Source organism: Manacus candei, unplaced genomic scaffold (genome assembly GCF_025592945.1).
Source record: "Manacus candei isolate 608988 ecotype Guabito, Panama unplaced genomic scaffold, ASM2559294v1 h1tg000077l, whole genome shotgun sequence".
NCBI classification, from domain to species: Eukaryota; Metazoa; Chordata; class Aves; order Passeriformes; family Pipridae; genus Manacus; species Manacus candei.
Window position 1 is genome coordinate 1,968,198 of NW_026138125.1, and position 24,303 is coordinate 1,992,500.

General features: G+C 41.6%; 1 protein-coding gene across 7 annotated transcripts in view; it reads left to right on the forward strand.

Annotated features, from left to right (window-relative positions):
* Nucleotides 1–4,513: 4,513 nt before the first annotated feature.
* The window catches only part of CCNT2 (cyclin T2), a 26,031-nt gene continuing 6,241 nt past the window's right edge, over nt 4,514–24,303 (forward strand). For 2 of the 7 annotated variants that reach the window (XM_051810276.1, XM_051810277.1), the window contains exons 1-9: nt 4,538–4,749; nt 5,467–5,548; nt 11,909–12,037; nt 12,745–12,805; nt 13,794–13,856; nt 20,122–20,167; nt 21,474–21,637; nt 23,383–23,453; nt 23,684–24,303. The exon at nt 23,684–24,303 is cut by the window's right edge. In XM_051810276.1, the coding sequence (XP_051666236.1) occupies nt 4,550–4,749; nt 5,467–5,548; nt 11,909–12,037; nt 12,745–12,805; nt 13,794–13,856; nt 20,122–20,167; nt 21,474–21,637; nt 23,383–23,453; nt 23,684–24,303 (1,436 nt within the window). In that variant the 5' untranslated portion in view covers nt 4,538–4,549. Of the gene's footprint in view, nt 4,750–5,466; nt 5,549–11,908; nt 12,038–12,744; nt 12,806–13,793; nt 15,174–15,264; nt 19,346–20,121; nt 20,168–21,473; nt 21,638–23,382; nt 23,454–23,683 lie in introns of those variants that run through there. The other 5 variants (XM_051810280.1, XM_051810282.1, XM_051810279.1 and 2 more) reach the window with 5 other exon arrangements.

Genomic DNA, 24,303 nt, shown 5'->3' on the forward strand with positions numbered 1-24,303 from the left:
TTTGTGCAGGTTCATTTTGTTTTCCTTGAGTGCCGGTTTTGGCTGGGGGAGAATTAGTTTTCTTCACAGTAGCTGGTATGGGGCTGTGGTTTGGATTTGTGCTGGAAACGGTGTTGATAACACGGGGTTGTTTCACTACTGCTGAGCAAAGATTACACAGAGCCAAGGCTTTTTCTGCTCCTCAGCCCACCAGCAAGGGGGCTAGGGGTGCACAGGATGTTTATATGTTCAGCATATAAACCTGGAGGAGCAGGAGAAAGGGGGGGAACATGTGGAGTGATGGTGTTCCTCCTAGGGATGGCTGAGCACCTGCCTGCCCATGGGGAGTGGGGAATGGATTCCTTGGTTTGCTTTTGCTTTACCTGTTCAACTGTCTTTGTCTCAACCCACAGGTTTTCTCACTTTTACCCTTCCCATTCTCTGCCCCACCCCAGGGGTGAGCAAGCAACTGCTGGGGCTGAGATGCCCTCTGGGGTTAAACCACAACACTGAGCTCTTCCATTTGGATTTTTACCATATTGTTCCTCCAAATATATTCTATAAAAGACTAGTGGACATCAGAAGCTGAAGTAGTCAGCAAGTCACAGGTTTAGAATACCAAGTTTTTATGTAAGACAAAAAAAAGACCTAGAAAATATCTCTAACAATATTTATTGTCCTCAGGTTCACAAGACTTCTGTTGACCTTTTTTATTTAAATAGCCACATACAAGCATTTAGCTACTTAAATATATGATTTTTCAATCAGACTGTTTTAATTAAATTTCAAAGTAGAAAGGCAACTTCGTTCTCATATAATCTTATTTCCCTTCAGTGTATATGACTCTCACAGATGTTTAAATGGATTTAAGAGGAAAATACACTGTGATTCTTCCAATACATTTTAATTGGATTAATTCTTCAATTTTTTATGAATGAAAAAAGTTAAGTTAGTGAGAATGCAATGTTACATCTTTGGGGACCAAGGTCTGAAACCTCTCCAATAGCAATAGTATTTAATTACCTTAACCTGTGACTGAATGGGTGATTGCAGCACTCTGCATGGCAGTTAATTAATGTGCATACCCTGCATAAATCATATTCATTATGCACTGTCATTATTTAATGATATTCTATTTTTTCTCAATGTGTTAAGATTTTTAAGATAAGGATATATATAATCTTCCCTACATTTTTCTTTTCATTAACAAAGCTAATGTAAAATTCTAATGACAGTCAGATGAGAACATTCTTAATTCTCCACCAACTACTGAAGAAATAATAAATGTAAGTTGAACACCCAAACTCCATGAGTTTTATACCGTGTTTTAAACAATGAGGTAAAACATTGTACTTTGATTTTTACAGACACAAAAATAGGAAGGCAAAGATCAGCTCCAAATTACAACAGGCACTGTCACTGATTGGGGACCTGGATTCACCTGGGAATGAGGTTGAGGCTTAACAGTATCTGTGTAAAAGTAACATTTGGTACCATGTTATCATTTAAGGGTGAAATAGGAATGGGCAGCTGACGTGTAAAATGGGAGAGAATCGGACAAGTTGCTGTTTGTTATGATGTAAGCATATGCATCTTCTCCAAGTATTGGAGAATAATTGACTTGCTGGAGCTGCTGATCTGGAAAGACACAAGGTTCAGTTCTGCCTTTTCGGCACCAAATTCCTGAGAAATATTACCTGCATAAGTTAGATGCTTATATAGGTGTGTTTACCGTCACACCATACACAGACCTGTGATGTGCCAGAGGCTTCTTCCTCCAGAGAGAGCCTGGAGTTTGATCTAGGCCACACTGCTGGTTTACTACGACTGAAAAGCCAAATTGCTCATTTACTACCACTGACTTACCAGACTTCTCCCCTTCCCATTCCTGCCCTGCTCAGGGAGCCGCCTCACACCACCATGGCCCCAAATATGGGCCAGAGGAGTGGCTCTAGAGCTGCTTCAGCAGCAGCTGAATATGAGCCAGTGTGTGCCCAAAAGGCTGAGAAGGCCAATAGAATCCTGGCTTTTATGAAAGACAGTGTGGCCAGCAGGACAGGGCAGTGATTGTCTCCCTGAACTCAGCACTGGTGGGGCCACACATTGTGTCCCTATGTCCAGTGCTGGGCTGCTCACTTTAGAAAGGACTTTGAGGTGCCGGAGCAAGTCCAGTGAAGGGCAACAAGGCTTGTGAAAGCTCTATAAAACATGTTTGATGAGGAACAGCTGGGAGAGCTGGGGGTATTTAGCCTGCAGAAGAGGAGGGTTTTCATTGCTAACTGCAACTCGCTGACGGGAGGTTGTACTGAGGTGGGACTTGGTGTCTTCTGCCAAGTTTACAGTGAGAGGACCAGAGGAAATGGCTGTAAGCTGAGACAGAGGAGATTAAAACTAGATATCTGAAAACAATTGCCACTGGTCAGGTAGTCAGGCATTGGAATAGGTTGCCCAGGGAGGTGGTGGAGACACTATCCCTGGATGTGTTTAAGAGGAATCTGGCTCTGGCCTGGGTGATGTGGGTTTGTGGTTTAAGACTTACAGCAGCAGTGCTGGGCTGAGGGTTGGACTTGACAATCTTAAAGGTCTCTTCCATCCTTGACAATTCTATGATTCCATGACTGTTGCTGATTTCAGAAACTCTCTAAACACAGAGTCTAGTTTAGAAAGGGGACACTGTTCCTTCTGCACATGGTGCAAGATGGAGATGTCTACAAATCAAGCACACCAATTATCAAGACTTTGAACTATTCATATTTTCAGCAAATGAAGGAATTAGTGTTCATTGGCTACAAGTTATATAGTTCTCTTATAAATTAGTATTCTATCTTCCACTGGTTAATGACTCTCTCTCTGCTCATGCTCATTATTCCACATGCTGAGACTTTTTCTTCTTTTGGGTCGGTGGGTCTCTTGGGTCTGTGAGTTGGTGGTCACAGATCTCCCCCTGCCAGAATTACCTTGTACCCCACTGGAGCTGATTTCAGCACAGTTGCTGAGCTGGGTTTACCAGTTTCTTCCTTATCTGGGGAGTTCTGCCAGCTGTCCTTGTGGCCCATAAATTCTGCATTCTTTGTGCCCAATATCAGGGGTACATCCTTCCTCCCAAGCTTTGTTAACCCACCCCTGGGTCTGAGGTCACTGAAGTACGTCAAGCTCTAAACTTTAACAAGGCAATTCCACCAAGTAATTTCTTTTTCCAACACCTGCACATCACTTAGAGCTTGTTATCTTTTGTTTTCATGAGGTTTAGAGATGTAGCAAGGACTGATGGTATTTGCAATGGAACGTACCATAGAATTTACATATAGCTAAAGCAAGTGATTTAAAGGCACTAACCAAGCAAAAGAAAAAAAGATGAGGAGAGGAACTGAGGCAGCCAGCCAAGCACTACCCAGTTACTGCGTAACCAAGGGAATTGTTTTGAAGAAGTTATTAAGGAGGTCACTTAGAACACTGGGGGCTCAAGACAGAGAAGACCAGCAAAGACCCCCAATGAAGCCTCTTCGAGACCTTGCAAGGATATATATATATATATAATAGATGTTGGGAAATGTCATGAATATGTAACGGGAACGTGGAGAAGGAAAAAGGAAAAATTGTGTAACGTTGACATATAAACTGTAGCAGCGGTACATCGGTGTGCATTTTGGCTAAATGATGACTAACACACCCAACGTCTTGACCTACTCACAAATGGGAGTCTTAGAGGTTTCCTTTTAAGCACCACTTTTAGGCGGCAGTTTCATGGGTTATATCTCCCTTAGTGTTGATTAGGCTTGAAAGCATTTGTGGTGGGTTGACCTTGGTGGGACGCCAGGTGCCCACCCAGCCGCTCTATCACTCCCCTTCCCAGCTGTAAAGGGGAGGGAGAGTAAGATGGAAAACAACTCGTGGGTTGGGATAAGGCAGTTTATTGAGGCAAAAGCGAAGGCAAAAATAATGTTTATCCTCTACTTCCATCAGCAGCGATGTCCGGACGCTTTCTCGAGAAGCAGGGCTTCAGCTCGCATAGTGGTTCCTTAGCGGGCAGCCACTGGAGACAGTGAATGCCTGCCTTCCTGCTCCTTGCCTTAGCTTTTATATCTGAGCTGATGTCACACGGTACGGAATATCTCTTTGGTTTGGGTTGGGTCAGCTGGCCTGGTTGGGTCCGCTCCCCGGAGGAATGTCACAATGCTGGTGCTGTGCTCGGCGGGAGCCAAAACACCGCTGTGTTATCGACACCCTTCCACCTGCCAGTGCAAAGCACGGCATTGTGAGGGCTGCTGCGGGGGGAGGGAACTCCAGCTCAGCCAGACTCCAATACAGCATACAGAGATCAAACAGCAAAGAACGTGTTTTCTCAAGAATATTCCACATTTTGCAAGGACTCCGTGATCCCACGATTCCACGCCCCCACGCACCCTCAGCAGCCAAGGCCACCCCCTGTCCCCGCCCCTCAGGACACGTGACCTGCGGGCGCGCGGCCGCTCTGCCGCGACACTCTATGGTTGGCCGCGGGCGCGCGCGGGGCCGGCGCTCTCGCGAGATCGGCGCGAGAGGCGGTGGCGGCGGCGGCGGCGGAGGTGTCATGGCGGCGGCGGGCGCGGGCTCCGCCGGGGCCGCGGCGCGGGGCGGCGGCGGCTCCTCGGCCGCGTCGCGCTGGTTCTTCAGTCGTGAGCAGCTGGAGAACACGCCCTCGCGGCGCTGCGGCGTGGAGGCCGACAAGGAGCTCTCGTACCGGCAGCAGGCGGCCAACCTCATCCAAGACATGGGCCAGCGCCTCAACGTGTATCCGAGCGGTGCCGGGCGGGACGCGCTCAGGGCGGCGGGGGACGGGCGGGGACGGGCGGCGGGACACCCTTTCCCTGGGTGTGGGAGCCCTCCCTGAGACCCCTCCCGGGCTCCCACAGCCCCCGGCCGACGCTCCCGGGGGATGGAGCCGTGGCCTGAGGCACAGAATGGGAGGAGGAGCCTGCGGGGCCCCCGCGCCGCGCTCTTTGTCGGCGGGCGAGGGGCCCGGGGCTCCCACCGGCCCTGCCAGCCGCGGGTGGGTCCCTGGCTGCGGGTCTGGGCACTTATAAAGTAAAGCCCAGTGCCCGCAGACCCGTTTTCCACGAAACGGGCATCTCCTCCGTCGCCGTTCTTTAATGTGATTTTAAAAAGAGCGAGCCCTCACAGTGCTTGTTAAATAGTTGACTTGGAACGAAACAAAAGCACTTGAGACGGTGTTTCAGCGCATGTCGCTCATTGATGAGTTTTCATTCAGCGGGTGACTGGCGAACCTGGTGTAGGAATCTCCACATGGTCTGCGGAACAGATGGGAAGGATCCGTGTTAATATCGGTTAAGTGTGTGTTAATATCTGTTCAGTTCTGAAGTGTCCTTAATCCATTTTCGCCTGGAGACAGCATGTTGAGAGCAGTGATTGATGTGGAAAGCCCATCGCCTTCAGATCTTTGTAAACAGTTTTCTCAATATGTAGTGTTTCCTTAATTTAATCTTCCAGCTCTCAGCTTACGATAAATACCGCAATTGTTTACATGCACAGGTTTTATATGCATCATTCCTTCACGAAATTTAATCGAAATGTAAGTATGATTTCATATGTGGTAATAATATGCCGGTAATTTTGTCAGTCTGACTGAGAAGTGTTGCATGCAGGAGTGTAACGTTTGGTCTGTTTACAGGAATTGTAGCTTCTTATCAGTGAATTAGAAACAGCAATGATACTTCTTTTCAACTTTGAATTACCTTAACTAGGAGCAATTAGATTTTATCTTCTGCCATGGAAATGAAAAAAATAGGCACCCATCAGCAAGCACATTTCAGATGTGTGAAGAATGCATTGAGACGTTTTGGATGTGGCTGGTGCCTCTGTGCTGTAGTTTGAAAGGCTGATGTGTAGGAACGCACATTTTTCTTGATGAAGTCGGTGGAAGTGCTGGCATGGTGTGTCTGTCAGTGATAATGTGGTCATGTGTGTATCCGTATGGATTATGTGTCTGTTCCTGAAGCAGTGTAAATTCATTTAGCTAGTCTAGTCTTAAGTGGTGTGGTGATAAGTCATATCAGGCAAGAAAAATGTTTAAATCTGGTAAGAGAATGGCAGCTCTCCTGTTTTAACTAGTGACCTGAATATGCTGACTCTGAACACAGAATGTGTTATAAAGAACAGAGTTCTTCAGTAAAAATACTGGCTGTGATTGAGGAATTCTGTAACAGGTATGCAAGTTGAGATAACAACCTGGAAATGTCAGGCCTCTTTTTTATGTCCGGTACTGGCTGCAATAGTTAGAAAACTAGTAATATAGTATTCTTGGGTTTTTATTTTGTTTGCTTTAAGCAAGAACAGTTAATAATGATTGTGGTACATCACTAAATGGTGAGGATAAGTTTTCTTAGATCTTTTAATGACAAAATAAGCAGATGGAGACTGTGACAGGTGTTAGGTCTAGACCAGAGCAGACCTTGATCTTCCAAGGGGTAAAATCATGCAAACCTTGCACTGTCTGCAGTTGGGGCAGGTACATACTGGGGTGCAGTGAGAGCCAACTCAGCTCTTTTGTCTGGCATGAATTTGTTTGCTGTCGTTGGCTGAACAAATAGGCATCTTATTTGGTGTTTATTTGGCAGGAAATACATATTTCAGAAGTGTATTACATTATTTTTTGTGCAAAATCTGAGATAAATTCAAACTTTCAGCAGCTTGTTACCAAAACTGCAATGTTGATCCATATAAGCTCCTCTTTCTACCCACTGTGTACCTGCCCATGTAACCTGTAGCTGGTGGAAGAGGAGCTGGTGAGGCATCCAAAGTTTGCTGTGGCTGTGGATGGGCTGGGCAGAGCTGCTTGGAATGGAGAGACGGCTCTGTGCAGAGCTGATTTATTTATATATAGACCTACATACCTCTTATATCACCTGTTAGAGTGTTTGTTCTGTCACCTGGTAATCTAGGCTAGATTTAGGCAGCAAGAAGCTTTAGTTGCTGTGTTTGGTTTTTCACTGGATGCTGGTAAATGAGTCACTTGGAACTGGAAGCACTGCAGTATTTGGATGTATAGTGCCCTTTATATGAAAACTGTGCCTTAGGTTATACTTAGGAATGGTAACATTCACTGATAAGCTATGGCTGAATGCCATGGAAACTGCAACTGTTACAGGAGGGGGGGAGTTTATTGTTGAATTAATTCTCAGGTAATAGTACTCAAAGTTAAAGGCAAGTGCACTGCAGGTTTTCGCTCAGTATTCTTGCCGAACTCCTTTTTGTAATTCTCAATGAGTGTCAGGCCAGAGAGTGGCTTTGTGTGTGTGCTGATGGGCAAGTGTATTTTCTTACTCGCATTCCTGTGGGGTAATGGGGGTGGGCTCAGTGAATGGAGTCACTCTGCAAATACTCCCAAACCATCTGTCGGGTTCTCTGTAGGAAAAGCAAAAGCCAAGGACTGTAATAAATACTTAATATCAAATCTCCAGAGTACTTGGCAAGCTAAAAAAGGTAACGGTATTCACCACTGCAAGAAGAAAGTAACCCATAGAAATTAAGGTACTGGCAGTTTTGAAGCTAAGACCTAGGAAAAATTTTCTATAGTGTAAGCAGTATGTCTCTAGTATTTCTTTGTTGTGTGCACGGGGTGCTGTTTATCCATGGCAAGAAGGAATCTGAAGGCTGGGGCTAGAAAATTAGATGGCCATTAGTCAGAATACCTTATGATCTTCTGAGCTGAAAAAATGTAGCCTATGTTTTATAGGTAGATTTATGTTTTTAGGCAACTAATAAGCACTTGTGTGTTTATCATCATGTGTAATTGCCAGGTTATACAAATATAGATATGTCTTATATATGTCACATGCACTTAATTGTTAATAAACAGGCCTTCTAGTGGAAGCTCAGTTACTGAATGGCTGTTGTCTTAATTCTTGTTTTTCCTTCAGTATAAGTTTCTGCTAAACAATTTTACAGGCTTTCAGGAGTTTGAGCCATCTGTGAAGAGGGAATAGAATTCCCAACAGTATCTTCAATCTGTGGAGCCACAGGGGTGGGATCAACCAGTTAATGTGTTAATGTACTGCTCTGATGACCAAATGGCCCTTTTTTGGTGAAGTTACTGTGGGCTGGCAAGTCATCAATTGCTATGGATTGCCCACAAAGTACCTGCAAAAAAGAAAGTATCGAGGTTTTGATGTTGCAATCAAAGCAGGTTAAGACCTTACAAGGTTGCTGTGCCCCAGTGATAGGGTGGAAACTTTACCAATTCGGGTGAGCAGAATTGGATGCCCCTGGCTGTGCAAATGAGAGGAGTTACTATGAAACTCCTCAGCATTAGTACAAATTAATCTTTCAATGTTACTGTTGACCAGGGCACAGTAACTTTGGTTTGCTGAGTATAAAGTTGGTCAGTGTTAATACTGGGATGGGAATGGAGCTCACTGGCTTTTTAAAGGCTGTACTGGCCTGGCTGTTATCCTTAAAATTATCTTGAAAATTTAAATTCTTCTGCAAATACTGTTTCTGTAGTACTTGGTGTCTCATACTGTTATGTAGCAAATAGTTCTTTTGGATGCATATTCTTCAGTACACTGTGATTTGAAGAACAGAAAAGGGGGAAAAATCCTTGGTATGCTGGAAATGAGAGGTAAGGCATCCAAATGGTAGCTGTAGTTTTTAAATATAATCCTTGGAAATGCCATGTGGAATACCAAACAACCAGTTGAAAATATACGTGATGTCAAGGGGGTTTTGTGCCATGCAATGAACTTAGTGAAGAGCCTAAAGAAGGCCGTATGAGGAATTTTTTTCCTTCTAGTGCAAGGTAGGTGAGTTGTGTAGAGAGGGTTTTGTGTCCCATCCTTCTCTATTCCCTTCCTGTCTCCTGTGCAAATTGTACAAACCATCTTGTATAAATCCCAGCATTAAACACTTGACTTGGCAGTTATGCAAAGTTCTTAAAACTTTCATAATACACTTCAGGCTTTAGTGAGGCTGTTTTGGATCCTTCAGTTCTGGTTTTAATCTTGCAGTTTAACATATTTGCTGCTTTTAAGCAATGCAAGCTCCTGCTTATAATAAAAAAATCCCTGCAGCTCTTTGTGTTCGACCTTGAAAACCCTCTCATAGACTGGAACCACTCTTAATGTCTTAAGCTAAATTGTATCAAATCTAAAAACATACTAATATTGGCATTAAAAGGGAGAGGGAATCTCAGAAAACTATGTGCATGCTACATGTATATTCTGAGATTTTTCTGAATGCCTTTGTTTTTACACTATTTTGTAAGTGAAAAAGGGCTTACAGCACATTTACCAATGAAACTTGCTGTTTAGTGCTCTTGGATTGTCTTAACAAGGCCCTTATGTTTTGGGATTTTTTTTCTCTTTCAGTGGGACTTGGTTTCTGAGATTCTCAGCTAGTAAAAAATTGGATTTAATTTCATAAATCATGTCTCTTCTGAAGATATTTCTCCAAGTCTTAAAGACTATTTTGGGTGCATGGTAGAAAATTACTTTAAATTATTGTGGTTGATGTCAAATTAAGATGTTTATATATAGGAAGCTTATCGCTTGTCTCTGATTTTGCCTTTTTGTTCTACTTTGCTTTTTTTTGGCCATTTTTGGGAATTGGAAATGAATGAAAGCATTGAAGTAACTTTGCCAGTTATACACTTAGCAGGGTGTGTCGTCTTCACTGGAGACTGCATATGTGCCAAGTCTGAAATTTTATTAGGATGTCTATTTTCTGAATAAATACCAAGGAAGATAAAAATACTGACCTACTCAAAACTGGGAGTGAGAACCCTTGTCCTAAACAAGACAAAGTTCTGAACTCTTTGGCCAGAAACCAACACTTCTTTTTGAAGGAAATAGATAATTGGGCTGTACAAAGATTTCTGATGAACCAAAGTTAAATGACAGTTAATCAGCTTAACTTAATTAGCCTCCAGAACTGTGTTTTATGTAAGGTCTTGGAGATCAGGAGTTGTGTGGAGACTTCTTGGCCAGAAGGGATCCATTTCAGTAAACTAGGTCTCCTGAAGTCAGGCTGATGAAGGTGCTTTTTTGGAATAAAGTAGAACCTTGGTGCAGTCAGACACAGAGTAACAGTGAGTGACAATTTGCTGATGATTCAACTGTGTGGTCAGTGGTGACTTGGTTGAGAAATGCCTCTGGGAGATGGAGATGTTTTCAGCCATGGAGATTGTTGGAGGTGGATTTTTCAGAAAGGTAAATTGTGACAATTCCACATATGAATAACTGTACCCACAAACTGTACAGGAAGAGACCTGGGCTTATATGAGTGAGACAGCTGCACTTGAGAGAGCTTTGCCTGGGTTGTTGCATCCCTGGGCTGGAGTTTGTCTGCTCTATAAGATACCTTTCCATGCCATGTGTGTTGGGTTATACATGTGTGTGCTGCTGCACATCTTCTGCACTTCAGAGCTGTTGCTACTCTCCCTCTCTCAACTCCAGAAAGCCTTTCCATCATTTATTCATTTGTGAGGCACAAGTTACAACCTTCTTAAAAAGAAATCAGGGGGGGTTTTCTCCCTTATAGAAGAATTTGTTCCTTCTGACTTGTTTTGGGTGGGTTGTGTTTTTCAGAGTGCTGGATTTCTCATGGCACACTTCTACTCATCAAAAGGTATCTCCTTCCCAGGGTGTCAGTTTTCAAGTCTACCAACTTTAAAGTTTTTCTTAAGATCCAAGCAGGCATTTCAAAGTGATTTAAGGATGCAAAAAGTACTCCCTCAATACATTTGAAAGGTTCTAAAATTTAATCCCTTAATCAGTTTGTTGCAGTTTTCTATGTATTGCAAATCTTTATGCCAAATGCTTCATTTCATGATAACAAAGGGCTGTGTGCTGATAAAAAGAAGGCAAAGCTGACTTTGGGAGAGGATGCCTCTTAGTCAGTCTAGTTCTCTTTGGGCACTGAATGAGAAATCCAATACCTGCACTACTTGCACCATGCAGTAATTAAATACTCAGCAAGCAGCTGCTTCAGTCTCTGAATAAATGCTTTATACTGGCTTAATTTTAACCATTTTAATCAGCTCATGTCTAGATGATTTCTACTGCCATTTTAATTCCTCTTTAACATGGGCAACTTTTGCATACAAAGAGGACCTAATTCTTCAGTCTTTTGTGGTTTGCTGTGTTCTGTGTCTGCACACATCTGTCCTTGTAGCTGACAACAGGCATCAAAACTACTTCATAGCTCTCTCCTGGGTGATACTGAACTGCCAATGGGAGCTTTGCTGCCAGCTTATGACACCTAGAGTTTTATATAAAATTCATCTTAAAATGTAACTTTACTAACATTTGATATAACTGATGTTTTATGAATCCTTGTGCTTCGTTCTTCAGATACTGCTGGGTGTACAGTAAAGTTTCTAAGAATACATATGTATATATAAAGTTTCTTTTACTTACACAACCTGTGTTTATATAACAAGCTGTTTTTATTAAAGTTCTGTGCAAAGTTTCTCAGTCTTTAGGAGAATCAAATGCTGGCAGAACTTGTGATCAGCTGTTTTGACTTTTACTGAAAAGATGGTGTAATGACTCGCTCTGTGCAAGAAACTGGATGAACTTTCTCACAAAGTATATTTAACTTGAAACAGCCTGTTCTTGTGTGACTAACTCTTCTGGACCAAATTAGTTTTTTTTTTTATGTTGAACTAGAATTAGTTTGACCTCAAACTTCTTACTCACAAATGTAATTTAGTATTTTGCTGCTCCTTCCCTGTGCTGCTGGGAGGATTACATCAGTTAGAAAATAAAACATGACTAGTTATATTTTTGTAGCCTTGCATGACTTCAAAACTGGGAAAAAAAAGCCACAAATCCAACTTCTTAAACTTTTTCTATTTATTAGTTTAGACTCTCCATAAAAATTCAAGTCCTGCTTGTAAAAAGTTAAAAAGTACTGATGTGTTTTTCTTCTTCAGATAATGTCTCCTACGGCATTGTTTTTGGCTGCAAAAGTGGAAGAACAGCCACGGAAACTTGAACATGTTATTAAAGTAGCAAATGCCTGTCTTCATCCTCAAGAGCCACAACTGGATACAAAGAGTGATGTAGGTGGAAGTCATGGTTTTAAAGATGATCAGATGACACTTCATCTTATGATCTGTGATACTGTCTCACTGGATTATTGCTGTCTGCAGTCTAGGAAAAAGCCTTTTGTTTGTACACCATTTAAGTCTTTTGTATTACTTAATGCAGCATAATTAAAGACTGGTATTTGTTGTGAAACTTGAAGAGATTGCTCCATCTTGAAATTGCATTATTTTTAAGGCTTCCACATGTAGAGTAGAAGATTGGATGTTTAAATAAGAGGTTTCATATGTGGTTCCCTGAGTGACACAGTTTGTGCAGAGCTCTGAGTTCAGGGCTGTCTCTCAGGCAGAGGTTCACTGTGCCCTCTTGGCTACATGTGATATGGTTGTCAGCTGCTGCCTCTGCTGTGCATTGCTACTCCTTTCATTTGCCAAAGTTTGTACAGCTTCCACTTACTTTAGAGTTCACATTATCTTTCCTGAGCCACAGGCCAGCTGAGCATCTCCAGCTGTATTTTTAAAGTACTTGTAAGATGAATAACCTGCCCAGAGATACTCAAGTTGACTTGCACTGGGAAGCCTCTGTAATTCTCACCCTGTTGTGAATTGTCAGTTCTGACTGACTGCTCTGGTGTTGCCAGTACCGGTGTTCAAACAGGCAGCGTGTGATTGAAATTTTCACACAAGGGATTGCTGCTCTTCACCTGTTTGCTTCTCTGTTTCAGGCTTACCTTCAACAAGCCCAAGAGCTGGTTATACTTGAAACAATAATGCTTCAAACTTTAGGTATGTCCTAAATATCTCCTGTGCAGCCAGCTTACTATGAAGGAGTAATGGGACCCGAGTAACTGGATTTTTGGTGTGTTCTTGATACACTAGAATTTTACTGTTTTCGTGTATAACTTCTGACCTGTGAATTTAGTTTTGTGTCAGCAGTTCTGCTGTGTTCACTTGGGAGAAAAAAAGGGGCATCTGTACTTAGGAAATAGATTTTTCTGACAGTTTGAGTTAGAAATGTGTAGGCTTCCAAGTAGATTTTGCTCTGAAGAAGTGATTACATTGATATTTCTTTGTGTAAGGTAACACATTACTCTGGGTTAGCAGTGTGTTAATCCTGAAACAACCCATTTAATGGTCCAGATGATTCCCAAATTTGAAATGGAATGTTCTGCTAAGAAATTCTTCTGACTTTTAGAATACCTTAGAGACAATTCCTGCTAGCAGACCTGAGAACACAGACTTGCTCAGATATTCTTAAATACCACTTGGAGTATCTTGTTTTTAAAAAAATAGCTCACAGTAGTGACCTAATTCTTAAGATGGTTTCATAAACAAAGAAGGGTTTTCTAAGTTACTAACCTACAAATTGACTTAATTTGTAATTTCTTAGCTGCAAATGGTTTTAAGTCCTAGAAATCAATAAAGTGCATGTGCCCAACCACACATCTGCATTGCAGTTTTTACTGACTTATTAATGTGCTAGAAACTATTCAGATATGTTCAACCTTAAAAATACAGTAATTTCCCAGGTTATGTATGTATATATATATATACAGGCATTGAGTTATTTTCCTAATGGATCATGAAGTAGCTATACCATCTGCCATTCAAAAGTATGAAAAGGTGCAGAATCAGAGGCAGTTAAATCCTGGTACTTGTTCTGCAGTACAAAGGTTAAGTAAGTATTTTAGGTCTGTGGGGAAGCATAAGGGGGTTGGGTTTTTATTTTACAGATGCAAATGTATAATTCTAAAATGTATTTGTAACTCTTCAGGTTTTGAGATTACCATTGAACATCCACACACAGATGTTGTGAAATGTACACAGTTAGTGAGAGGTCAGTGACTTTTAACCACTTCTGTAAGTCCTTTTTTACTTTTCTAGTAAAATTTTAAAGTGATGTTATTTGTGTAATGTGATCTTCACCAACTGTGTTATCCAAAGAGTATGTTTAAAGCTAGTTACTAAAAGCTTGATCTTAAACCTTTAGAGATTAAGATAAAGAGTCCAGTCCTCTATCCTTCATAACTTTTTTGTCTTCTTGTAAGATTTGATTTTAACAATACCTGTTCCATGTGTTCTCAAGGGACAGAAGCAGTCAGTAGTTGAGAAGTGGTTGGCCAGCTGCTTACTATTGTTCTGAGCTGATTATTTTCACTCTGAAGTAGTTCTACCAAGTGAAGTTTAGGTTGCCTGTTGGCTGATGGTGATTTTTTTGTCTTAGCGAATCTTTTCAGGTAATGAACTGAGGGGTAAAGAGAGTGCATGGTAAGTCTGCTGTCACATGCAAATACTTAGAAATGTGACTAATTGTTTTTCTGGAGCCTGGTGTACTTGTTTTGGATGGTAGCACAGAACCCCAAACCTTTGGTTAAACATATCTAACTTGTTTGCAGCTTAATGTGACTGGCAAGAAACCTGTTTTGTTCTTTAATATTTTTGTGGCTTTTCAGCACACCTTTAATTCTTAGATTGGTTTCCTTTGGAGCTTTAAAAAAAAAAATTAAAAAATCCTCTCATAAGATGGAGGATGAAAAAAAAATCAGGAATCAGTTGTAAAAACACCTAAAATAAGCTTTTCACTTTAATTATGTTCCTTAAGTAAAAAGTGTTTGGAAATGATTAGACCATGGCTTTTAGTGTTTAGTGCTTGGCTGGTTTTGCAGTGAAAAATGCAAAGTTAAGTGCTCCAAAGTTTTTGGTGTTTTTTTTTTCCTTCTATAAAATATACAAAATTTAGTTACAACTTAAAAATGTTAACTAGGTTTGTTTGTAACTCTGGAATTAATGGTGTTCTTTGAAGGGAGAGTATCTCTTATTTTCAAGTAACTTAGTGGTGCAGTGTCTTCAGAGTCTGAGTAGGGCTGGTGCTGTAATTTATTTTCATATAAAGTACCTTTATTGCTATTCTTGCTATAAGATAATGATTCTCTGCTTTCTGTCCAGATTTGGCTGTGACTTGGTGCCATGGGTGTCATTACACCTAAAGCTGCATCAGCAGCTCTGTAGGGTTTGGCTTTGGGTTTTCTTGGTCAGCATAAATGTGGGCACATTTCAGTGTTTTGTGGGAGCCCCTGTGCTTCTGCTCAGTGTATGGGGTGTGGGCAGGGGTGAAGGCAATGTTGTCCTGCCTCAGATTTCCACATTAGTGAGTGTGTTTGACTGGAGCCTACAAGAAGGAAGGCACACAGCTACCCAAACTGTGTTTCCTTTAGTCAAGGATAGATACCACTCTGATAGTTCAGCTCTTCTCTTTGTGTTTTGTGCTAATCTTTTATACTGACAAAATTCATACTTTGAAGGTACTGCTAATTTTTTAATTTGACATAGTAAAGCTAGTAATTAATGTCAGCAGACTTGAAAAAAATGCTTAGAATTCTAAAATTATATCAAGTCTTGAAATCTGAAGACTTCAGTGAGGGCTGAAAGTCCCTGTGCCTAAAGGAGTGGTGCAAAGGGAATGTAATTTGTCTGATCCTTGAAAACCTACTCACTGAAGTAGCTGTCCTCTTTAGTGTGTGTGTATGCAAGTGGAATCCTTGGCAACACATGCCCTTCCTTTGAATACTGTAGGTTGAGAACACAAGGCTTGAGGACCTAATATTTAAAAAAAAAAAAGGAAGCAAATGAATAAATTAATTTAAAACATCAACCATGAAGTCTGTAGTCAGGCATGCAAGTCAGGCAAGGACAGAATAATTGCTTTCTCTTATGTATTGACAGAACAGAGATGGGCTTGTGGGCACAGTGATGTATCTTCAAAGACACAGTGGTGTGAGTTTAGTTCTCTGTCCACGAGATAGTTACTGTTGGGCAGTGTGGGTTTTTAATGTCAGTAGATGCAACACTCAGATATTTAAGTCCTGAAGCTTTCAATACCTAAGACTTGTCAATGTTAAACCGTTAGTGCCAAAGGGATTGACTGAGAAGTTAAAGAAAGCCAAGGTTACTTCTTCCAGTTCTGGTAACGTCACCTTGGACAAAAAGCACCATTTCAGAGTGCAGAGATACCCTTTTTTATTAAAGGTGATTAACTTCTCCAAGACCATTTTGATTAAAACCTCCAACTGCACATTTGGGGAGAGAAGGGAGGGAGGAATGTGATGTGGCTGATGTGCCTCTGTTTATCAAAACAGAGGCAGCAAAGTTAGCTGAGGTATGGGAATGGGCTTGGGGTGTGTGCACTGCATTGCCATGTGGTGAGAAGGTGCCCTTTTGCTGCCTAAACTGCACTGCCTCAGAGGATGGCTGATTCTCTGTATCACTTTTTGTTGTCTTGCATCCAGGATAGTGTGTTTTATGCTGTCACTGTTACCTGTATTAACCTTTAAGCTACTCCCTTTTAGAAACAAAATGAAAAACATTAAAATAGAACCCAGATTCTATTGTTCATGCTCAAAAGGTTCAACCAAGTCCTTTGTCAGAAGACTCTAGTCTGGTAGTGGCACACCAGAGGTAATTGCTGGAAGCTGAAGATGAACTAGGAAGTGGGAATAGGTGCAAATAAACATAATTGCTTCAACACACAACTAAAGAAAAAGTTGAATTCTTCTCTAAGATTGAAAGCCTTTTTGAAGGCAGTGTTAGACAGCGGGGGTCATTGTAGATAAGAAGTGACTGGATGGATACATAATGACTCATGATGTTCAGGCATATGGTATCCAGTTATTCCTTCTGGTGTTGAGAGACTCCTGGGTTAATGAAATTGTTCCACCTTTACAGTTTGGTCAGTAGAGCAGACGAGGAAAATGGTGTGGGCTTAGTCTTTTTTCTGCACCATTCTTCCTCAGTGTCAAGAGACTGAGAAGAGGAGACAGGACCATCATTCCTTAGGATCCCACAGGTCCTTTAAGGAATCTGAAGACAGTGGATGTGTGAGGGCCTGTCAGCAAGCCTCAGTGCCCATTCCAAGAATTCTCCAGTACTGAAGAGAAGAAAAGAGGAAAAAAAAACCCACTAGAACAAAACCAGTTTTGTTGTCTATCTCCCTTGCTGGCTTCAGTGCTGGCTGAATGATCAGCAGTGAAGCTGCCCTAATACCAAGACTATGACAAGGTCCTCTTAAGCTCTGGTGCAGAATCAGTCTGTTCTCAGCCTGCTTCTGGTGAAACTTGAAGGGGAGGAATCTGTATCCTCATCTCCATCTTGGGAAGTCTTCAGTCATTCCTTTTTCTGTGTTGGAACACAACCTTTTGGAACTGAAGATGGGATCTCAAGGATTTCTAGGATTGTTCTCGCTACTCTGCAGGTTATCAGGTACCTTGAACACCCATGATCCTTACTAATCTTTTGTGGAAATTGCACTGTCAAATCCTTCAAATATGCCATAGTATCTGTATGCACAGGTACCATTGCTTAAATCAGGCTGAGAAAGACAAGGTCAGCAGAAGAGGAGGTGAAAATGCATCAGCTTTTTCAGAGGGTATTCACATGAGGAAAATTTAAGTCTTAGTGTACTAAGTGGTGTGGAAAGATCTGAAACCCCAGCTGCACTCCAGCACTGCTGCAGGTGGCCTTCACATGCTGAACTTTGACCTCAGGCTTTTACAAGCCTGTTCCCAGGGTTTTAGTACTTTCAAGAAAGTAAAGCCACCAGGACTGCTCAGCCCTAAATGCCTACACCATGGCCTGCTCCAGCCCTTTCCAGATACAGCAGGCATCCACCAGCAGACCTCTGTTCAGAGCCTGGGGCTCTTTTCCTTTGGCCAGAAGGACTTCAGCAAGCTCCTCTCTCCTGATGCTGGCTGGCTTATCTGCCATCTCTTTCTGGGGAACACTTCCAAATGTGTGCAGGGTCCAGGCATAGCCACCTACCACCCTCCTAAGGGGGACTTGGCAGTCACATTTTCATGAGTATCCCGAGATCCAAGATAAACTGTGTTGAAGAAAAGACTCAGATATCTTGGAATTGCAGCCATTGTGTGGCTCTGCCCAGTAAAAAGCATTTTGGTTTCCAGTTGGCAGTTTCTTGGAGACCAGCAAGTCCTGTTCCAAAATATTGATTCCAACTTCAGCGATTCCCTGCCTTATGGTTGCTTCTGCAGCAGTGGGACAGGGTGGATGTTTCAAAGCCCTTTGAACTGCTGAAATCCCAAGCTGGTCATTACTGGCTGGTATTGTAGCCATCAGTCCAGCAGCTTGTGAGTTTTAAGAGCAGCTCTGCTGGCTTGTTTGAGCCTCTGCTTCAAGATGATTGGAATTTGGAGATGCACTTTTCACTACTATAATGGAAGTAAAACATGAAAATATAGGAACCAAAATTCATTAGCTTTAATTTCTGTGATGGATTCTGCTAAACCAAAGCTGACCTAAATAGAAGAGTTTGGGAGGGATGTTTTCAGTTGTGCCTTGTGTTATCAAAGGCTTCAGCTGTGAGCTGAAATTTCTTGTTGGTTTTGCAAATGATAGTTATTTAGCTGTAAATAAGTTGAAACAGTATCATACTACTTGTAGTATAGGTAAGGTATTTAGCACATTAACTTTTGATTGGGGCCAAAATGTGTGTTTCAAGATATGATTCTTTTCTTCCAGGTATGTGTTTTGATTTACTCAACTTCCAAGCTGATGTTAAATAGAAGTTTTCTGGCATCTGCTTTTCTTCCTTGTTCAAAAGGGACATTTCAGTAGAGATGCTTCTTGGTCCCAGTCCCTTAATTCAAACATGTAACTTTACAGAGTGCATAAGTCATTGAAGCTCCTTTAGACATTGCTTTAATGAAAAATAAAGAGCAAGACATCAATTTGAGTCTCACTGAACCACTGTGTATTTTCATTTGTTTTGTTATGACAGTGTCATTTCACTTTTTCTTTTTTTGGTAATTCCACCTTACATTTCTTTAGTTGGGAGGGAGAGGAAGAGGTTTCTTAGTATGCAATTACCATTATAGTTTGCAAACTAAATATTATAGTATAACACATTGTCAGTTCACCTTCTGATTATTATGGATCAGTAGATTTTGTGTGTGGGAACAGATCCTGTTACCTTGCTACTTCCACATTCTTCTGGGATTATGGCACTGCCTGGCTGTTTAGCATAAAGACAAGTCTGATTTGTACTCCCTGGCAATCATTAGAAGTTGAGTTAAATCACATTTTATTATTATGCTATTTAGAAATTAAAATTTAAAAGCTGCTGTAGTATTTCTCAAACTTTATGGAAATAGCATTATTAAAATAAAAGCTTAACGATGTTTCCTTTGACATAAAATTCAACACTACACTCTCTGCAGGTAGCACTGATTTCAAGTGATAGTGTCAAAGTAAGACTTGAATGAAGGCTGCATTCAATCTGCCTTGTGCCCAGCTATCCCATTAATGCATGTTACAGTAAGTTCTCTTACCTGAGTGAGCAGTTGGGGTGTCACTGCAGGGGTCAGCACTACGTGGCTGTAACAGCCTGAGTCAGTAGCTTTTCATTTCTGGCATGTTGCAGTCCTGTGTTTTGGTTTGGTTTTTTCTTGACTAACTAAAATGAAGTTTGTTTTCTATTGAAGCTTTGCCATAGGTTTAAGAAATGTGGAGCAAAAAGTTCTGAGCACAGTGCTCTTAATTAGAAGGAGCAGAAAACTGATTTTTTGGGGTTTTTTTACCCTCTAGCTTGGGGACTTGTGGTGTTGTACGGCTTTGGGAGAGAGACATTGCTCTGGTTTTGGGGAGGTTTGGGGGGTGGGAGGGGTGTCCTGCCATGCTCCTCTCCAAGAGCAGGATGTGCACTGTGCTGTGAATGGGCTGTGACTGATCCGTCCTGCAGCCCAGGGAATGGCAGGGATCACCTAGAGGTGAGGGTTGGGAAGCAGTGCTTCCCAGAGGAGAGTGCTCTCAGCTTTGAGGCATCAGAGGGGTTGGATCAGCAGAGGGAAGCTGTTCTATGAGTTGTACAGAGGGGGTGCAGTGAATGGAAGGACTGGTCCAGCTCCAGTACCGAATGTGAGGGCCTCTTCTGTGTCTCAGAAAAGATTATTTTGAAGACTAGTCAGCCAGATTCAGATCAGTTCTGTAGCAATACCCAGCAGTGATTTTGGAAGATAAAACTGCTCTAATTTTGGCATGAACCTGATGAGTTTGTGCCGATCTTTAATCTCCCTGTTTTTCTTTTCTTACAGCAAGCAAGGATTTGGCACAGACATCCTATTTCATGGCTACCAACAGGTTGTTATCCTGAACCTCTTTGTTGCACTGTTGTAGCACACTATAGCTTCCTTTACTGCAGGGCCCCCTCCATGTGTCTTACCCTTGTTGCAGCGGGAGACTGGGCCATCTCCAGTGGTGGTTCCTTCCCGCCTGCAGTGCGGTGTATTGGACAAGGGCCTCGTGGCACAAAGGGGTTAAATGCACAATGAGAAGTGTAGTGGTGCTTTCTGATGACATTTTCTCGATTGTGAGTGCATAAATCTAAAATTGGTAGCCTGAATAGCAGCTAAAGATTACAAAGAGATAAACTTAACCTAGAAATCCGAGCATCTTGGTAAGTACAAAACTATTTTTAGTTTACACTTGTAGTTAATGGCAGTTTTCTCTTAACTTTAAATATATTGATCCAATCTTAATTTATAAAATTGTAGTGGGCCTAAGTTCCTATCAGCTGGCTTATTTTTCTTTTTAGATAGACTAGTACAAGCCCAATGTTCTTCTTTTTAGAAACAGCTCTTTAATCTTAATATACAGTTTTAAAACTTAAGTACTTAGATAAATGTAAGTTCTAGGATTTCAGATGGGTATTGTGTATACATAGCCTGTCACAGAAAGAACTAGAGAGCAGACTTCACTCTTGATTTCTTGATTACTTCAAATTCTTGCCAAACAACTTGAAGCTTTATTTAAGAGGACTACATTACATGTACTTAGCTTCTGGGCAATATCTGCTGGTTATTAGAACTGTACAAAATAAATCAATCAATACTTCTGGTTCCTTGATGGGCAAGATTCTGTACTTAAGCATCTGTTAAGTTGTGCTAAAGCAGTGAAACTGAGCCAATGTATTTTGTGCTGCTGCCAGCTGGAAGCTGAAGACAAGTTCACAAATGTCACAAATCCAGGCCTATGAAAGCCAAGCCCACCAGTAATTCACCTGGTTCTGTGGAATTGCTGGGGACCTTCTGATTGTCTCATTCAGAGACTGCAGAATCAGCTGTATGCTTTTTACTGTGGAGTTTTAATTGACCATATAATACTTCTTTCTTTTTAGTACTGAAGTACAGTAGAATAACTGTTAAATTTATTTACTGTTCATCAGACTTTTGATAGCAAAAGCAAATTAAACTTTTCTGCCAGATAAATGCCCTGCCCTTTGTTTTCTTAGGGCAGTAAGATATCTTATGAACTTATTTAGCAAAATGTTTAACTGCTGTTGCTTGACGAGTTGCCTCATTCTGTCTGTTAATGGTTGATTTGTTTGGGTTTTCTGTTTTTCATGTTTGATTTCCTTTGGTTCCTCATTACGAAATTTGTGCAACAGTCTTCACCTTACTACGTTCTGTCTTCAGTACAAGCCCACAGTGATAGCATGTGTGTGCATTCACTTGGCCTGCAAGTGGTCCAACTGGGAAATTCCAGTGTCAACCGATGGGAAACACTGGTGGGAATACGTAGATCCTTCAGTTACTCTAGAACTGCTAGATGGTAAGTGATACTGCCTTTCACATCTGGAAACTCAACTCAAGGGTTTATTATTCAAGAGATATGCAAGGATTGGGAACATATTATACAGTAAGATCTTCAAGCCTAAATTAAGTCTCACTGACTTCATGTACCATATTGTCAGAGGAAAGAAAGGGATAGGAAAGGGGAGAACTTTGGAAGACAAACTTGGGTTTGAGACCTTTAGTTTGAAGGGGCATCCTTTTGTAGGTGCAGGTCAGAATCTTAGGTTTAAATATTTTTCAGAACCAAGAATGATGGAAATGTACCAGTGCAAATTCCTGCAGTCCTGGGACTGCACTGGAGCAGAACAGTCATTTCAGCCACAGTGTTCATAAGGGTGTACTTAAAACCACCCTGTTCACAAGGGCAGTTCTGCATTAACAATTTGGCATCACTTGTGGTATCTCAAATGCCTGTAAAATAGTTTTTCTTGTCAAAAGGCTTTTCCTGAAGAAAGCAAACACCCAGAACTCCACATACCTGGGAGTTTACTGTCTTTTGAAATAGCACCTATTGCAGAGCAGTCTGGATTTAAGACCCACATATGCTGCTGGAGTGGGAGTGGGAGCTCCTGAGGCTTTCAGATCCATGTGGACTTTGTTGATCCTGGAGTGAAATGTGCAATGTGGAGTAGTGGTGGAGGTCTCCAGGCTTCCCATGGCTCAGCATGGCTTCCCATGGCCTGCTACTTTCCTCTGCTGAGCTTTTCTTTCTTAATGGCAATTTTTGGGTTTTTTTGTAAGTGAGAAATTGAGTAGATGTCATGTGAAGCACAGAACTGGAGTGAACTTCAGAGTGCAGGTTCAAACATCTCTGTGTTAATGGGCATCTTTAAGTTGTATCTAGTTCCAAACACCACCCTGCTTCCTACCTGACTGTGGGTTTGAAGGGAATGCTGTGAGTTCATTGTGAACTTGGCTCTGTTCTTCAGGCATTTATGGAGCTGGTGTGTTTGATGGACTCAGGCAGGCCAAAGGCCTGAGGCAGTTGTGCACTTGGGAGCAGCTTAGTTTGTAATTTGTTTGTGGAGTTCTGGAGAAGCCAGTTCTTCCAGACCTGCATTCAAATTCTGACTGTACTTAATTATTTTTAGCTTAGGAGTAAAATTAAATTTCGGTGGAAAGTATTTTTATTTGCAGCTGACAGGCATGGGGACCTGCTCTTTCTAATTGCAAGGATCTTTGGGGTTTAACACAGCCAAGTGCTCTGCCTTGAACAGTTATTTCAAAGCTGTTGTTTACAACAGGGTGCTTCCAAGGGTCTGATGGTGATATTATGTTCAGAGCTGTTACTGGTTGTTCCTGAAATTCGTTGGAATGACTGAGACAGTGACTTAGAAACGTTAAAGGAAACTTAACTTCATACAGAAAATGCCCAGGCTGAATGGCAAGTATATTATTTTAGGAGCTGTTGTTTGTATAGGTCCCTGTTGAAATTTTTGGTCTAACAAATCCGGGTTGTGCAAGAGCAAAAACAAAATGTAAAATTCAAACCTGTGTTTCAGAATGCTGTAGTGGTCAGAAGTCTGTTGCAGTGAAACACTGTAGCCTGTTTTGTTCAATGCTTACCTAACCATTTTTTAATAAAATATAAATTTGGATCATGCACAGGCTGTAGCAACTACTGTAAAAGCTGTATGAACTCAGACTAAGAAAAATGTTTCAAGTTTTACCTGTTTATTACAGAATCAGATGTAAAAATGGCTTTTTTTTTTTTCTATTCAGAGCTGACTCATGAGTTTCTGCAGATACTGGAGAAAACACCCAGCAGGCTCAAGAGAATTCGAAATTGGCGGGTAAGAAGTTTTGCTGTACCAGTGTCTGGCAAGAAGAGATGAACTTCTAGGAGAACTATGAACCAAAGTGAAAAGTTTATTTATATTGTATGTGCTGTTTCTTCCTGTGGCTGGGTCAGGAGGAGGTGAAACTTTGAGTCAGCTTTTATCCTCACCTCAAAGCTAAATTCCAATGGAGTGTCTAAGTATTCTAAGCTGTGTATTTTCTCACTTCTTTCTTTTTTGCTTAGGCAAATCAGGCAGCTAGGAAACCTAAAGGTGATGGACAGGTATCTGAGAACTCACTTCTTGGTTCATCTTTGGTCCAGAATTCCATTTTGGTGGATACAGTGACTGGTGTAGCTGCAAACACAAGTTTCCAAAAACCATCAACATCATTTCCCGCACCAGTACCTCTGACCTCAGGAAGTATTTCTGTTCCAGACAGTCATGCACCTGAAAATTTGGCAATATTAGCAACAGGAATGCCAAGTACCTCATATAGTTTGGCATCACACCAGGAATGGCCTCAGCACCAAGAGCAAACACGGACAGAACAAATATACTCTCAGAAGCAGGAAACGTTGCCTGCGAGTCAGTACAACATGAACTTCCAGCCGGGGACATCTGTACAGATGCACTCTGGAGTACATCACAGACCTGACAAACTTGCTGAGCATTCTACTGTCAAACAAGAGTATTCTCATAAGTCAGGAAACAAACACCACGGACAAGTCGCTGCTCCTGTAATAATTCCTCAGAAAATGTCTTTGGATAAATACAGGGAGAAGCGCAAACTAGAGACCCTTGAACTAGATGTCAGAGAACACTATGTAGCAACCCCGGGTGAGCAGCAGCATAAAAAGCACCT